Source organism: Lycorma delicatula, chromosome 11 (genome assembly GCF_047948215.1).
Source record: "Lycorma delicatula isolate Av1 chromosome 11, ASM4794821v1, whole genome shotgun sequence".
NCBI lineage: Eukaryota > Metazoa > Arthropoda > Insecta > Hemiptera > Fulgoridae > Lycorma > Lycorma delicatula.
In genome coordinates this window covers 1,662,746-1,681,378 of record NC_134465.1, presented here as the reverse complement: position 1 = coordinate 1,681,378, position 18,633 = coordinate 1,662,746, and the positions used below count along the sequence as shown (strand labels likewise).

Below are 18,633 nucleotides of genomic sequence, written 5' to 3'. Positions count from 1 at the left end.
ATGAATTCATTTGTTTATTTTTAGAGTTTTCAAGAATGCATGTATTAAATTTTTTTAATTATTTCAAAAAGTGGCGTTCTGAGAAGTCACCTGAAAAATATTTTCAGTTTCATTTATCTCTGTTTAATATTCATTAAAATTTTTTTCTGAATTTATTGATCTAATTTTTTTAGAACGAAATATTTGTTAAGTTATAATTATTGTGTGTATTCTTACTGTAGGAATATTTATATGACAATTTTTAATATAGAATTTTCCTATTTTGGTTTGCAGTTTGGAAAAAAGAAGCCAAAATTTGTCTGCTAGCAATAGAAGTATGATATACGATCATTTAGCTGGTCATCTTCCTTGTTCAAAATTTACATTGATAAAACGTGCAAAGAAGCTGTATTTTGATTCAGTAGAAGAGAAGATGAAAGAACCGCTAAGAAAGTATGTTTTTAAAAAATGTAATGTATATTTTTTCTTAATAGACAGCTTGACAAGAAGGAAATTGTATCCATCAGTGCAAAACAACAGAGTCAGGGAGGACATTTTAGAAAGTGATAATTTTTTTTATATGCAGGGTGTATAAAAAAGATTCATCAAATTTCAAAAGCCTTTAACTGTTCACCACTATTGAATGAACCATAAGAGAGGGGTTTCTAGAGTTTCACTGCTAGCCTCCCCTGTGATGTGCTTCTGTCTGTCTGTGTCAAGGCAGTGACCTAACAACAGAAAGCATTCCATTCTCTGCTTCAAAATAAGAGAGTCCATGACAACTTTACAGTGTGATTTTCATCGATAATTCTTTGGAATTGCATTTCCTACTGCTCAGAGGATTCAGCATTCCACTAGCAGGATGTTTATGTAAACAGAAATCCACAGATTGCCCCCATATATCAGTCGAAGATGTTGCCAACTGAGAGCTACCTGTTCTTCATATAAATATTTGGCATATTTAGTGGCGATTTTTGTTACTTAAACCGTACAGATTCAGTTAATCTGAATCTGAAATTATCCCTGAATTAATTATCCCTGAAGAGATAAACATGTGGAGTTAAGTGGATTCATCCTCTATAAGCAGGAAGATGACACTTTTCTTTCTAGAAAATTGCTTAATGTTGTAGAGGTAGGCCACATTTCATGTAATTAGATCGATGTACCACCACATGCAAGAATCTAGCGTGGGAGAAACTCTCCAAAAGTAAATATCTTCTGTGCCATTTCCTGAGAAAAGGTTTATGATCTGTACTTTTTATGGTAAACAGTATTACATGAATCTTATGTTTTGAAATGATGCAGAACTTGGTTTTCTTCTAGTTCACAGCTCTCATGCATTTGTTTTCTGGCAGGACGGAGCATTACTGCCTTCGACTTTGCAAGTTTGAGCATTTTTTAACGATGAACTTCTGTAATCATTTGATTGGCTGTAAGGGTCCTGCTGATTTGACATTTAGTCACCAGCCACCAAGTTCGCCTAATCTCCCTGTATGTCATCTTTTCTTGTGGGAGTTTGTGAAAGACACTGCTTATGTGTTCCCTTTACCAGCAGACACTGCAATGACACCAAATATGATCGTTCAAGTACAGGATGAGTTTTAACTACTGGTTGATGTATGCTGCACATCTGGAGGAAACCTTATTTTGAGTATTTGTGAAAATTGTAAGTAAAATTTCATATTCAAACATATATTTTACAATTCATCAGAAGATTATTTGTTCATTTGTTTAAAAAATAAAACTTTTTAAAAATATTATGAATCTTTTTGATACTGTAGTAAATGAGATATTCTGACATAATTGTCTATTTTTAATCAATACTCTTTCTACTGTTGCATATTTCAATGTGTAATTTCATTCTTGTCAGGCTATATATGATGTATTATTTTCAGTATCCGTTATAACAAAACGAAGTTCAGTATCACTGAATTATAACACAATTTCGTACAGAGAGATGTCTTTGGTCTTTAGACTATTTTCAATTTTAATTCCCAATTATAAATTACATTAAATGATTTTTTTTTAAATATTAAGGTATTAACAATAACATCTAGTGTAATATAAAACGAAAAACATACCTGTTAATTTTATGGTTTGATACTGTAGTCGGAGAACTTTTGAAATATTATGTTGGCTATTTTTGTTAATTTTATGGTTTGATTCCATGGTTGGAGAACTTTTAAAGTATTATATTGGCTATTTTTATTTTTATATTCTAAACCTTGAATCTCAAATCATAAATTGACAACTCTCAGTATATGACCAAATGTGATGTAACCTTTTGCTCTCTTTTTCTGCATTAGATATTTATATTTAATTAGATTTTTTAAAGCTACATATATTTTCATTTGATTGTTTTATTACTCTAAAATATATATATATATTAATGTTGTCATCGATAAGCTACAAAATGCAATGAATACTATGTTCTAATTATAGTTATAAAATAATGAAACAGAAATGTATGATTTTTTATTTTAAGAAATTAAAAATGTATTTTCATTAACAAATAAACAGAATGATTTTGGTGTTAATGTTGTTTATATTGTTATGATTACATATTACCAATGATTGAATCATTTCAATATTTCCCATGGTAGCAATAAGTTATTAATTAGTGATAGCAACACTTTGGTACATTTTTACAAAATTTTAATTTGGCATGTTTTTATTTTGTGTGTATTTTATGGTGATTATTTGAGTCTGCTTTGTTATGGTAAATATTATATTTTATTTTAATGTTTCTGGTGTTTTTTATTATTATTTCTTATGAACACATAGGATCACTTAAGTCAGTTCATTATACAAGTGGGGTACAGATGGGACTGTTAGGGCCTTGCGGCCATCCTCCCAGTTCTTTTTCATACGTTCTGACCTTTGTGCCCTTTCTACTGTTGAAAATGTTCATGTTAATTTTTTTCTTGCAAGTGTGAAGCAAGTGATCTTGTTCTTGATTTTCTTGTTTAATCTTATATTATCTGTAGTGTCTGATGTAAGGCCAATTTCCTTTAGATCCTTTCTTATTTCTCGGATCTATCTGCATCCTGTCTTTGTGTTTTAATCAAGATTGTACTATTCTAGCTGTTTCAGAAGTCTTGAGTCTTACATCCTCATTATATGTCCAAAGAATTCTAGTCTCCTCTTACGCATGGTATTAGTGATGGGTTCTAACTCTTTATACACGACTTTGTTTGACACAATCCACCACTGCCTGTCTTTGTGGTAATTTTTATTGATGCAGCTTCTTCAAATTCGATTTTCTGAGTCTCAGTCTTTGATTGTTCAGGTGGAAGGGTGTTTTTGCTTCATAAGCGGCTTCTGGTTATTCAACTGTGTTGTAGTGTCTTATTTTTGTGTTTATTGATAGCCTTTTTTTATTTTATGAGTGGCAGGTTAATTTTTGAGCTTTAGTTAGTTTGTTTGTATTTGGATAGAGGTTTTTCATTTAGGTAGTTTGTTATTATTTATCTGAGGTATTTAAATTGGATTACTATTTTGATTCCATTTCAGTCTGTTTACTTCTTTCGATCGTGTTTATTTTTGGGGCATAATTTTCGTCTTTTCAAATGATATTTTGAGGCCAATTTTATTCGCAAAGTTTTGAAGTTGTAATATATGTGATATAGCTTCATCAGTGTCATTTACTAGTATTGTCAAGTCGGTGATACAGAGACAGTTTGTTTTGATTTTTCAGCCTGTTTTTACTTTTGGGGACTTTTTTAGCCATTCCCTCATTACCATTTCTAAAGTGCAGTTCAATAATAAAGGTGAGCCCATTGCCTTGGCACAGTCCTATTTGATCTCAAATGGTTGCAAGAGCTCGCCTCTGAATTTTACCTTTGACTTAGTGTTTATGAAGGTCAGTTTTATCATGTTTATTTATTTGCTATCCAAAGTGTCATAGAATTTGTAGTAGGGATTTTCTATGGATGCAGTCATAAGCTTTCTTGAAATTGCAAATGTTATCACCATATCTCTGTTTTTTCCTGTTGAAATCCATTATTAACTTGAGACTCCATGATCTGGTCTGGACTTCTCCAGGCTATGAAACCTTCCTGGTATTCTCCTAGTTCTTTCTTGAGTTGTAGACTGATCTTGTTGAGAAAGATTCTTGAAAGAATTTTATGTCTAGGAGTGAGATTCCCCTATAATTGTTAAAATCTGTTTTTCCTCTTTTTTGTGTATCAGATGGATGAGGATTGTCATCCTGTGTTGTGGTAGTTCTTTGATCCAGGTATTGACAAGCTGTTGATGAAGGGCAGTTTTTGCTGATCTTCCTGCATGTTTCCAGATCTCTAAAGTCTGACATTCTCCTGCTGCTTTGTAATTCTTCATCTTACCCAGTAGACTTCTTTTATTGTGGGAGAGTGATGTTTTCTGGTAGTGTTGTTAATGGGGTGTTGGTCTTAAAGTTTAGAAATTCTGTCGGTTCTTTGCAATTTAGAGGTTTGTTGAAATATTTAGTTTGAATTTCCATGTTATCTTTACTGTTATGGCCCAGTTTACTGTTTTCATTCTTTATTAGTAGTATTGGGGGTCATATTTTTGGAGCTGATTTTTGAAGGTTTTGTAGTAGTCTCTAGATTGTGTTTTATTGAATTCTTCTATCAACTTCAATTTGTCTTTATGATATTGTATTCTTATTCTCCTTAGGATTCAGGTGTTTGTCTTACTAGATCTTGGAAGGATGTTTCTGATTTTTGGGACTGGTGAAATAGCCATGCTTGTTGATGTCTTTTTCCACTGTTTCAGCACATTCGCTGTTCCACCATTGATGTTTTTTACAGGATTTTATTGGGGCTAATTCTTGTTTGCAGTTTGTTTAAAATCATCTAGATCTTTAGTTTATCCGTGATTGTTATTTTTTTGGTAATTTTCATTCTTGATTAGTTGGGTAGGGTCCATTTTTCTTTTAGTTTTAGGGGCTTGGTTTTGTTGCTTTCTTTGGGGAGTAAATTTAATTTTAATTTTGACTACATAGTGATCTGAGCCTGTGCGTCTACTCCTCAGAGGACTTTTACATTGTAGATCTCGTGGTGGTGTTTGTCCATGAAGGCATGATCTAGTTGCTATTCGGTTTTGGTGTAGTCAGGGTTTTTCCAGATTTTTAGTTTTTGAGGTTTCCTCTTGAAATATGTATGGATTTCAAAATTAGGTTGTGATTTTGCAGAGGTTGAGTCTGTCCATTTTTGTTTGTTTTCTTTTACGGACCATTTTCGATGATGTAGCAGATAAATATAAACTAATTTGCTATAAAACATTTTCTGTTTTACAGATTAAAATCTGCAATAGATTCTGTTATGCCGTCAGTACTAGAAAAATATTCCAAAGATTGCCAAAAAATTGCTGCAGAAAAGTGAGTAATTTTTTTTCTATGGGCATTTTGTAATGTAATATTTTTTCTGTTTATTTATTCGATTTTTTTTATGTAAATAATTTACTTGTATTTAATTTTCTTCTTCTGTAATTGTCCTGTCAATCACTTTATGGTTAAATGTTTTACAAACAGCCTCCACTTCCATATCTCCCTCCTTAATCACATTTTGCCATTCTTAATTTGCCAGTATCCTAGAATTTAAATTTAATTATTTATATATTCTGAGCTGAAATCTGTTACACTTGAAAAGTCAAGGATCATTCATAATGTTATTAAAAGTTAATGTCTTTTGTATTTATTACTGATATTATGTTTTGACAAATTTTTTTTTAATTAGAAAGGATGTCTGACTAAAAAAAAAATTGTATAAAAAATTACCCCTTGTCAAGTCCAACAAAGTTGAAGGAAATTGTAATTTTCTAAACTACATAAACTATCTTATAAGGTAATAGCATATAGTTTATGTAATTAATGATTAATTGTAGTTTCAAATATGTGGATGTATGGAAAGTGACAGATACAACATCCTGAAGTAGTACTTTTTGTCTCCAATTTTGTAAACATTATTCTTGTAATTCATTTAAAAGCAAATGTCTTCACGTAAAATCTATTTACAAGAAATTTATAAGTTTTTAGCCTATTTGTAGTTAAATTTATTGTCACCATAAATTCTTAGAAAAATCCTTGTTCATGGAAAAACTATTTTAACATTTTGTTTAGAATTTTTCCTTCCCCACAAAAAAAAAGAATAGAATGAGCCTTTTTTGTTAGTTTTTAATAAAAGACAATCTCATTGAGTTAATTATTTTTTATATAACAAAAATTAAATAATTTTTAACATAAAATATTCTCTCCTTCACGTTCCTGGCAAATATTAAAGGCTATTTGTATTAAAGGTGAAAGTATGGTGATCATATCAAAAATGGAGTATTGGGGTTTTTATAAATTTTTACATTTTAGAGTCCAACTAGTTCATCTAGGCAAAAAAAACATATGTATATATGTGTGCGGCACTGCTTTTGTCCTTAAATCTCAGGATTGACCAAACTGATTTTCTTCAGATTTGGCTCCAAGTATTTCTATGTATCAATGCCCCATTGATCATATTAATTACTTTTCAAAATTCTTTAAGGGGGAGGGGATATTGCTGAATGAGATACTAATAAAAATAAACTTCATCCAATTAAGAACGCTGTGTCACCATGGAGCTCCTCATGCAGAAATAGTAACCTTCAAGAGGAGATTATTATTTGCGAATAGGGCGCACCAGGCTCACTCATGGCCATCTATTTGTGCATGCTGTGACTGCCAACTATCAGTGCACCACATCCTTATGGTTTGTATCTGTTACGCGGCATTATGTTGCAAGTTTAAACTAGGGGCTAACATGCAAATTATTCTAGGGAATAATGAAATTTTATCTTACATTTTTATAGTTTCTTAGAACCATCCATTTATATTTAAATTATTGTGGTGTTTTTCAGCTATTTATGCAATTTGCTGTAAAACAGATGGTAATTTATTATTCTAATTGAGATACAAGCTCTTTCCTTTTAAGATATATTTTTACATTGCTGGGTTTTAGTCCTTAATTAATTTTTAAATCTATTTAATTGCAACCAATATATTGTATCCCGGTGATGATATGCAAACACATTTTTCGCCTAGAAAAAAAAGAAAATAAATATTTGGGCTGACAAAAAATGTTATTTCTAGAAATGTTTCTTCCATTAGTCTATATTCATGTTAAAGGTAAATATTACTATAATTTTTTTATTTATTTTCTGTAAGATAATGGTTCATACTGATGATCTTAATACAGACAGATGTCAAGATTGCAAATGTTTTCTTTAAAAGGTTCTTGTTATTTAAATATGGCATTGTCAGATGAGATATGTATAATCTTACTCTATACTGGGTTTTGCTTTAGCATTTATAGCGGTTGCCGTGAAAGATGGCACTTGTGTTTTAACTATTGTATCCCCTTTAAAAATATCTCAAAATAAAAATGATGGTATCATCGGAAACTGCAGTTATTTTTGTGCTAACTGAATTCAGCAGATTTCAGTTACCATCATTCATTTGAAAATTAGGGGTGTGAAAAGCAGAAACTCACGATTTTTGCACTTTTTTTGAGAATGTCAACTTTGAATTACTATAAAATCAAAACCAATCAAGATGAAAATTTTCTACTTTTGGAGGTAGATTAAACAATTTTTTCTTAATAATTATAATTAGAATTTAGCCCAAAACTACTATTATTTAAGCGTACAGAGGGTTTTTTACAAGACATCCTTATCTTTAGTTTTAGTGATTATTTTGCAGGAAAAAACATTGTTGTATTCCTTGAAACAATTTGAATAAGAAGACGATATTTTGAAAATAAAGTATTAAGCTCTTACTTGAGGTGGGAAAAGTATGAAACGATCATTCAAATAGTATAGTTGTCAGCTAGCAGTTGAGCATGCATCCTGCTTGTTTCTTTCTATACAGACATAAGCAGAACTATTTCTAAACAGAACGTATTAAGACTTGCATATAAACTGTTTTTATATTCTAACTTTTTAATATAATGTTTTGTAACTTTATTTTAAATATGTATCAGTATGTTTATGTTGTAATAAATTAAAAATATTATTCAATCCATTATTTTGTCAAGTTACAAAAGAAAAAACCATAATAATTTAAATAGTACTATATTTCATTGTGTGTGTATATATATATATGTCATGTTATATTGTGAAATACTGAGTTATTAAATTCTGAAATAACAGATAAAAATTGTTCTTTTATCTTTTAAAGCTCTAAAATTTTACAAAAAATTCACAAGAAAATAAGTACAATTATCTATAAATTTAAGTATAAATCGCCTGTTATTATAATAATACATTTATATTACAGTAGCAGACCCAGCAGTGCTTCGCTATTGCTAAATTTGAGTATATATATATATATATATAGATTAAATGAATGCAATTGAAAGTTTAATTAAACAAACCCTTTCTCCCTTTTCCTTTTTCCCCAGTTCCATTTTTACCATATTCCCTTTTCCCCATTTCAAATTTCCCCTTTTTCTCCCTATTTCCCTTTCCTTCCCCATTTATCCTTTTCCTTAATTTTTTCTTCTTTCCCCTTTCCATTTCCTTTTCCATTTTTTCCTTATTCCCTTTTCCCCCCTGCATAAATTGGTCCAATAGTTTTTTAGTGTACAACGAACATACATATCGGAAACGTTGAAACAGAATTGAAAAATATTTAGTATAGCGTGTGTTGCTTTTATGTCCAACAGATAGTGCTGTTTTTTTAAAAAAAACATGTTTTTACCTGTCACAGGTGTGACATCTTAGGTATATAAAAACAGGCGTATTTGAATGCAACGTTGTGTCAAAATTTCAAAGCAATCTGTGAAGAACTTTCGGTGATTTAAGATTCTGAATAAACTAACATTTACACTTTAATTTATATAGATAATATAATACCCATAATACATACTGAAGGTAATACCTGTCAACTTTCATTATAGGTTATTCTAGTACCGCTCACCATCATTTAATCATTTATAGTATACTTTATTTTCTAATGGCTGGTTCAGAAGTAATTGCACTTAAAAAAATTCAATTTTTTTTTTTTGTAATTTGATCTTTAGTAAAATTCTAAAAATATTTTTAATGTTCAGATTTATATTAATTTTTTACTGGAAAAAAATGTTGTGACTAAGATTAGAGAGCATTTTAAGGCAGTTTTAATCATAAAAATGGAAAAATTATAATCATGAAATTTAAGCAGTTAGTCAAAAAATATTAACCATTTTATAAAGTTCTTCTGAAAGTTCTTTTTGTTCATAGAAATATTAGTATATATATATATATATATATATAGATTTCAGATTTCAGCTCATTATTCTATAAATAGCTATATTTTAATTGTATTTTTTTATGTAGTTATTTTATTTTTATCATGTATTAATAAAAATGTTTTAATATTAGTGTAGTGGTGGAAGTTAAATTTTTATGAAAGTCGAACTGTATTTATAGAAATAAATGGTAGAGAAATATGCTGTAACATTTGAAATCATGGCAGTTCATAATTTTATATTATTTTAAATAAGATTTCTTGTTGTTTTTTGTTTTTTTTTAAATTTATTATTTACTATGCTTTTCTTTATCCTTTTTAATCATAAAATAATTAATTGCATTGTCAGCTTTAGATTTATGTCATGTGAAAAAGATCAGCTGTAATTTAAGATTTACTAAAGTATTAACTATATTTTTTTATGATAATTTAAATTTTTTTATATAACGCATGAAATTCCATGTAATTTATTTTGAAATTAATTACAAAAAAAGTTTTAAATATTTTTATTTTTATTACATTTTACAGGATCTACTTGATTTTTTTTATAATATATTCTAAGCTATTGTAATTTATATATTATATTGCTTTCCTTAGAATTTTCTTGTATTTTTGGTACAGAGAATCTCATATTCATGTTTAATTTTTTAATAATGAAATTAAACTTATTGATTAATACTAATGATCATTCTGTTAAAATGCTGATAAAATTTTAAAAAAATTTATTTTGTAGAAACTTTGAAAATAGTGTTCCAGTACTATAAAAGCTGTTCCAAACATTTTTAGTTTTTGGTAGGAATGTTACAATACCTTGCTTTCATCCCTAACGTTTTCCCTTTGAATGATTATCATCTTGTTTCAAGATGTTATATTTAGTATTTGTTCTTGTAGATTTCATTTCTGTAAAGACATATTTTTATTAATTTTTTTTTTTTTTCTTAGGATTCAGTCAAAATGACAGAATTCCTGTACTATTAATTTATCATGTATTATGATTTATTAAAAAAGTTTTAAAAGATGTTCTATATTACAATTAATTAAAACTGTGAGTGTAGATTAGTTGCAGTTTCTGTCTTAGGTTATATAGGTCATATAGTTAATTATCCAGTTTCTCTGTATTTAACTTTAATGATTTTGTTATATGTTGTATATAGCAATATGATATATTCCATTTTAACCTAATTGTTAGGATATTAAAAGTGCGCAGTTCCGTTGAATAATCTGTTGAGATTTGGTCATTTTCTTCTTAGTGGCAGCATGATTAAAGGTACTGTAATGCTCTCTGGATCATTTAGCCAGAATTAAGACTTCATTTCATTTCTGTAATATTTCAATATATTTTACTACTGTAGAAGTTTTTTTTTTAGGTACTTTCCTTTTTGTTTTTTTACTGAACGATGCAGAATTTAAATACACGTATTGTCATTATTTTACTAACACTGCCTTTTTTTTTATTTATCTTAATTTGCTTATGTACTCTTAAAATTAATTTAGTATTTTTCACTGATTTGTGTTGAGGCCTATTTAAATAAATTAACAGAAAATGTTACATTAATTTAACGGTTAAATTCTCCCTCTGTCTTCTTAGACTGTAACCCATGTAAAGCACCTAAGATATCAGAGGTCATGTAATAAGGTTCATTCCCTTAAGAGTAAATGATGTTTACTATAAAACCAGATCCTGTGTAAATATAAAATAATGGTATTTGAGGATATAAATGTTGGAGAAATGTAAGTGATTAAGAACATCAGTGTAAATAGTGAATGATTCAGAGAGGAGTGGTGGTAAACATATACAAGCAAGCAGATTTATTTAAAACATGGTAGATTAATCTATTGGTACATTCTAAGCTTTTGTAAATGTTTTGATGGTAATTCACTTAAACTGAAAATTAATATACATTATTTCAAAATTTAGCTTTTTGTTACCAATCATTAATACAGTGCATTCGGAAAGTCGCTGTGCAGTATGCTTTAGAATTATTTGGTGCATTCTGTTCTTTCAGTGTTTGGTTGGTTGCCCTGTAAATTCACTGGTCATTGCTCAGTAGTAAACCAAGACGTCAATTGTTGAGTTGTGATTGAATGTGCTTTGTGTTGTTTCATTTATCAGAATCAATAGTTGTGAGAAATGTAGTGGTTGTTCTATTAGAGAAACGCATTATTCTCGTTGAACATGTCTTTCATGAAAGTGATAAGTATAATGATTTAGTGAAGCACACGTTTTCTTTAAATTTTCCAAATACTCTTTTTCCTCCCCGCAGTGCCATTGAAACTCTTATTGAAAAATTTAAGGCAACAAAAACTGTTGAATACACTGATCAAGTGGAAGACCACAGACTAAGTGAAAGGTCCATCAAAGTCATTGCATAAGTTGCACTCTCCAAGATTACCTTCTATGGGGGACAGTGAATCAAGCAATCTATCGCAACAGACCACGCACAATTGATGAACTAAAAACGCAATTACGGCATATGTATGAAACATTCTAGTACATCCATTGGTTGAAGTTATTTGAAAACAAATTGAAAAATGTGCAGTGTTTTATTGATATTGGAGGAGATCATTTTCACCATTTTTTGTAAACTATTCCAGTTATTGTAAGATCTGTTTTTTATAAAATAATGAAATAAAAATACAAAGTAGTAATTAAGTTTTGTCATTACACTTCTATAATTCCAGTGCACAGAAACTTTCCAAGTGCTCTATAGAATCATTTTATTTCTTAGTTTGTAAATGTATTTTTTAGGTGGTTAGAATAAACTATTCTAACCAACTTTTCTATTCATGTACCTTTGCACAATACCTTTTCTTATTTAGTGCTTCCTAAAATGAAATGGATCATCCAGTTTATATAAAATTTCAGTGCAAATAGATCAGTTGTTTCTAAAGTAAAAATTAAAAATTTTATTTATATCTTTATAGCTGTTTTTCTGATCATGTAACATTTTCTCTGCAACCAGAAATCCAAGTTACATTCTACCTTCATCAGTATGTTTGCCTCGGTTTTGTTCTCTTAATAAAGTTTTCAATAATTAGAGATATTTTTACTTTGATTTACTTCATCTAATTAAGCTTCAGAAATTCAGAATAAGTATTTCACTGAACTTTTAACTGTCGTCAACCTTATTGTTGTACTTTTGATTGATCAGTTATACCATGCTAGATTTTACAGTTCGTGCTAGGCAGTTTATTACAGGGAATGCTCAAGAGCATACTAGTGTCATTTCTGTTTATTAATCAATCAATTTGTATTTAATATGCTCGCTAAAAAATGCGCTGTACTATTACACTTTCCGTATCACTTTAGAAAAAAAATCCAAAATGATGTTTATTTTTAAATATGATACGAGAATTAAAATAACTTGACTCTTTAAATTATTTTTTTTGCAAATTTTTAGTACACTGTTGTAGTGAAAATAAAAACTATAAAAAAATATTTATTTATGTTTATTTTTTAAAAAATCTTAAGATAAAAAACTGCTTATCTCTGTGGTGGAATGGTTGAATATCAGTCTTATCCGGAGGCCTAGGCTCGAATCCTGGTCAGGCATGGCATTTTTCAACTACCATCTTTCATAGTGAAAATTTTGTCATCTTTCTCTACTGTAACATGCTTAGTTCTCTAAATGAAACAAATGATTTTAAGTGGTGTTCACGTAAATTCAAGAAATTGTATTTTTAATAATTTGAAAATCAGTCATCTTCTTGAAAATCAAACCTCTCACAAAGTTAAATAAACCATTCCAACACAAGAACTTCTAGGATATTTGAAACAATTTGTTAAATATTCCATTTCTAGATTATCAATTTTTCAAAAGTACTATTTTTATATTGGGGCACTATTTATAAAAATATTTTTAATGTCTTGATTCTGTTTTGTTACTTAAAATTAGATAAACATGTTTTTGTTTTTTTTGACATTCTCTGTACTAGTTGCACTATATTGTTACTGAGAATTCTGAAGTTTTATAACTTGCTCCAGAGTAACAAAAAATTGAAGGTTGTGTTTCATTTTATTTCTTAATGTCTCTTTTGTCTACACAATCAATTTTATTTCATAATGGGAAGTTTTCATCAAAATAATTGAAGGAAAACTAAAGATCATTATCTTTTCTTTTATTATTTTTTAAATTAACACATATAAATATGTGAAACCCTATTAACTCAAATATGTGAAAAAATTCTTGAAGTATTAGGCAGTCAACGAGTCTTAACAACCAGTCTTTTTTTTAAAATCCTCATACAGTTCGATAATTTTTTTAACACTGGTTTCCAGTTATCAACCACTCTTTAAATTTTGTCAGGAATTATTATTTCTAAATCACAAAACCAGTATTCTTGTTTTGATTAGCCGAATAAGAAAATAATATAGCATATCTATAGACTGCTGCTTGTAAGACAACTATTCATTTTTATTCATGAAATAATAAAATGTATTTTTTTATCAACTTTGATTCATTGGCAATGTGATAAGTGTTTCTGATTTGATTGATTAGGAATAGAAATAGGAAACTGGTTTTACTGAGTAAGCAAATCAGCTCCTTCGGTGTAAATGGTCATTATTCCAATAAAGTAATGGCAGATCGATCCAATGGCATTTGCCTAAGGCAAAAGAAATAAAGGATCAGGAAAGAGAAAATCAATTCATAGATCATTCCTAAATGAAGTATTTATTACTTGAAAAATAACTGATACTCAGAATATCCCAGATAACTGGAAATCAAATCAGTGGTTAAAAAAGCAACCAAACTGAATACGCAGTATGTCTGAAAAGTTCCCAAACTAAATTAAATAAAAATACAGATTTAAAGATAAATTAATTTACTTGCATCAGCCCTCTACATAGAACCCTTCTCTAGTTATACACTTGTTGCAGCGCTGGTAGAGCGCTCTGGATAAATCACTGGATGGGATCGCCTTCAACTGCTCGGTGCAAGCCCTTTTGATGTCCAGAATGTTATTGAAAAAACGGCCTTTCATCTTCTAACTTGAGTTTCAGGAACAGAAAATAGTCTGCTGGAGCCAAGTCAGGTGAATAGGGTGGGTGGGATAGGACGGTGATTTGATTTGCGGTATAATAACATGTTAAAACTGTTGCCATGTGTGTAGAGGTATTGTCATGCAAGAGAGTCTAACTGCCTGGATTCTGATACTCAGGCTGGATTTGATGAATGCAACGCATCAGGCATTTCATTACTTCCAAATAGAATTTAGAATTCACAGTTTGACCAGTTGGGACAAATTCATGATGAATCAGACCCTTTGAGTCGAAGAATGCAATCAACATCATTTTCACTCTTGATTTTTGCTGCCTGATTTTTACCGGCCTTTGTGCTTCAGGATTCAACCAAGCAGCAGATTGACACTTCGTTTACGGATCATATACATGAAGCACCAGCTTTCATCCCTAGTTACAATTGTTTGGAAATATTCAGGTGCTGTCAGCAGTTTCAGTGAAGTCTTTAGAGTAAGAAAGATGCGCCTGTTTTTGTTCTTCGGTCGAGAGGTGTCAAATAAAAAAAGAGAGGAGCACCTTTCAGCGATTCATTTCTTCTGTTAGAATTGTACTTACCGCATTTTTACTGATGTCTAGCTCTACTGCTATGGCCCGAAGGGTAAGATGAGGTTGTTTGAGCAGGAGCATGTGCACTTTCGCAACGTTTTCATCATGAGCAGCTATTAACAGCCTCCTGCTTCGTTTGTCGTCATCTAACGACTCTCTACCATCTTTAAACTGCTTTCACCATGTGTATGTTGTAGTACAAGATGCAGCTTCATCACTAAATGTTTGCTGTATCATTGAACAAGTTTCAATGAAAATTTTTTGAAGTCGGAACACAAAATTTTATCGAGCTTCTCTGTTCCATGCATAAGGTCGGTCACATGAACGCAATGTACGCGGCTAAATATAACTCGAGACTGGAGTGATGAAATTTTGTGCACACACTCGTCAGACATTGTACTACATAGTTCCTTGGTTGTCTAAGAGATGGCGCTACTTGTATCGACTACAGAAATTTAGTTTGAGAACTTTTCAGACCTACAGTATAAGGATGATGAGAAAAGAAGACAGTTTATAAAGGACATTTTTAATTTGTTTACCTTTTATTTGGCTGTAAAGTAGAATCAGTTTAAAAATACTATTCTTTTCTTTGGTTTTCATGAGTTATTTTTTATTAGTTTTGAAGAAAATTTTCCTAAAAGGTATGTGAAAGTTTAACATAAAAGTAGGAAAATTAAATAAATTACTTTTGATGGTAAGTGAATTATAAACTTCAAATCTAATAATTAAATATGCCATAAAATTGCTTATCAGTTTTATATACTTTTTTTTTAAATATTACCTTTCATAAGCAATTATTTTTTAATGTTTTAGAATAATTTCTGTCAGAAGGAATTAATATGTTTCACATGATTCCATTTTTATAGCCCTCTAGTGTTGTCAACTAATAATTATATTTGCAATCATATTTTATTTATATTTTTTAAAAGTAATTGTGGAAAGTTTTAACTATTAAAATGTTTTATGGTAATTTTATTTTGTAATTATATATTATTTATTTATATATATTTGTATATAATTTTGATTATTTCCCTCTTCAATTTGGTTTTCTTTTTCATGGTACTTCTGACATTGAACTCAAATTACAGCCCACAGATGTATTGGGAGTTGCATAGGTATTACTGGTAAGGGACGATAAAACTCCTTAAAAGTTTTCAGTCACCTTCACCTCATTTTGCTGTTATCTATGTCTTGCTATGCTTTACTTGTAATATAAATCATAGTCATTTTTGTACATGTTTCTCAGTTGAGTGGTTCACAACTTTTTTTCACTTGTTTTAATTATAATTATATTTAAAAAATATAATCATTTGTTTCATAAAAGAAAAAATTCATTGTTTTTAATAAAATGATTAATTTAATAAAAACAAAAATTTTAACTTTAATGCTATAAATTCTGATATAATTGAGAGAATTTAAAAAAATTGTAATATATAAAAAATAATTATAATTATTAATTTATGAATTTTGTTGGGAACCACTTTAGAGATGCTTTACCTGTCTCCTTCTTATAATATATAAATTGATTTAAAATATTTTATTAAAAAAAATGTAATTTTTAAATGTTAAAAATTATCCAGTCTATTGATGTTATGTATATGGGATGAATTAGTTATAAGTTTTAATACTTTCATAAACTTCTCCTTAACAATTTACAAGACATTTCCATGATCATATCATTATTTATTTCTCAAATACTGTTGGAAACTGATGTAATTAGAGGAAGTTTTTTTATGTTTATACATTCATTGTAAGAAGAAAAAGAAAACCCTGATTGGGTAATTTTTATAATTATGAGTAGGTTTATGCGCATGTACAAAAAAGTGCTTACCAGCAATGACCAACACGATTGAAATGGCAAGCCACCAAGTTTGTATATATTACTCTCAGTGTTTAATTGTAAGAAAAAATTAATTTTTAAAGACTATGCAATTTTATATATTTAAGCATCTTAATCATTCTTATAAAATTACAAATCATTTTTAAAAACTGGATTTAAATTATTCAATCTGTTAATAATTATGAGGTAACAAAAAAAACTGCTTTCTGGTAAAAAAAAGTTACAGTAGAACTCCAATAATTCATCTCATTCGTTAATTCGTCACCCCTCTGGCAAATTTTTTTTTTGTTTTAGAGATACAATACTGATATACTAAAGTAAATTAAATATCTAATTACTAATAAAAAGTACTCTTATCTGCTTAGGCCTACAGGATAAAAATTCACTCCTAATTGCGACTTAACTTTTTTGTATGAGTCTACTGAACGTTATGTATAAATTACAGTAATCACGTGAAAAGAACTGATAAAAATACTTTACATATCTTTCATTCATATAAACATTTTTATTTGGGCATTATTATCTAATCAGCGCTTACATATTTCTTATACAATTTAGTACCTTATCAAAGATACTGTATTAGATCATTTCCTTTTCGTTTCTGAAATTCATTGCAAAGTGAACTTTGCATCGTTGAGTCATTTGTTCGTACTAATGTCGTACCTATTACTATACATTACTTATGAAGCAAAAATGTCTAGCATGAAACGTTTAAAATTGACAAAAGTTTGAGATTTTTTTTGGCTCCTTGAGCTGGAATAAATTGTGTTCTGAGCAGCTACCAAAACCTGAAGAAGAAGATTCAGACGAAAATTTGAAATTGAAAGAAACTTACGAGATGTGTGAGAAAAGTAATGAGATTGACTTTTTACTTACCAAAGTTATTAATTTTTTCAAACAACAATGTTATTCCATTCAAAGTAGTTCCCTTGGGCAGCTATACACCAGCGGAATCATTGTTCCCTCTCCTGGTAGCAGTGCTGGAAGGCTTCAACTGGTAGGGCTTTTAACTGGTCGGTCACAGTCTTTTGAATGTTCTCCAGAGTTCTAAAAAGACATCCTTTTAAGACATGTTTCAATTTCGGGAAAAGGAAAAATTCACAAGGACTCAAATCAGATGAATATGAGGGTTGAGGAACCGTAGGAATGCATTTTGAGGTCAGAAATTTCCTGATGGAAATGGCCGTGTGACATGGAGCATTGTCATGATGAAGCATCCACTAGTCTGCAATGTCTGGTCTCACGCGAATAACTATTTTCCTGAGCCTTTCAAGGACACCTTTGTAAAACACTTGGTTGACAGTTTGTCCTGGAGGAACAAATTCTTTACGCACGATACCCCTACTGTCAAAAAAGCAAATCAGCATGGTTTTGATCTTTGATTTGCCCATTCAGCATTTTTTCAATCGAGGAGATGACAGAGTGTGTCACACTTCACTTTGCCGCTTTGTTTCAGGATCATACTCAAATATCCAGGATTCATGACCTGTGATCACACGATTGAAGAATTCTTGGTCGTTGTCAATCCTCTCAAGAAGAACAACGCACATGTTTCTTTCCTTCTGTTCCGTTGTGAGGCTTTTTGGCACCAGTTTTGCTCAAACCTTTTCGCATGTCCAAATCGTCTGTCAAAATTTGATGTGGGTGAAAGTGTTTAAATTTAACTGTTCATCATCAAACTTATTGTTAAACGACGGTCTGATCTCACGAGAACCCTCACACGCTCAATGTTTTCATCAGATTTTGAAGCTGAAGGTCTCCCTGAGCAAGATTGATCTTTAACGTGTTCTCGGCCTTCCAAAAATAACTTGTGTCAGCAGAAAACTTGTGCTCTTGATAAGCAATGTTCCCCATAGGCCTGTTTCATCTTTTCAAAGGTCACACTCGCGAATTCCCCAAATTTAACACAAAACTTGATTGCACAGCATTGCTCTAAATTCCAATGCCCATTTTTGTAACACAACTTGACTGATGGCGCTGTCAAAAATATTGTGTTGGTTGAACGGAGTTGAAACT

The 18,633-nt window shown here is 30.0% G+C and overlaps 1 protein-coding gene across 5 annotated transcripts in view; it reads left to right on the top strand.

Moving 5' to 3' along the window:
* yem (yemanuclein) overlaps positions 1-18,633 on the top strand; it is a 182,062-nt gene that overhangs the window by 79,790 nt on the left and 83,639 nt on the right. For 4 of the 5 annotated variants that reach the window (XR_012758216.1, XM_075378486.1, XM_075378484.1 and 1 more), the window contains exons 9-11: positions 274-432; positions 5,258-5,338; positions 15,866-15,901. Coding sequence is in view for 4 of the 5 variants with exons in the window: in XM_075378486.1 (XP_075234601.1) it covers positions 274-432; positions 5,258-5,338; positions 15,866-15,901 (276 nt within the window). In the remaining variant the exon portion in view is untranslated. The remainder of the gene's footprint in view (positions 1-273; positions 433-5,257; positions 5,339-15,865; positions 15,902-18,633) is intronic. The other variant, XM_075378485.1, reaches the window with a different exon arrangement.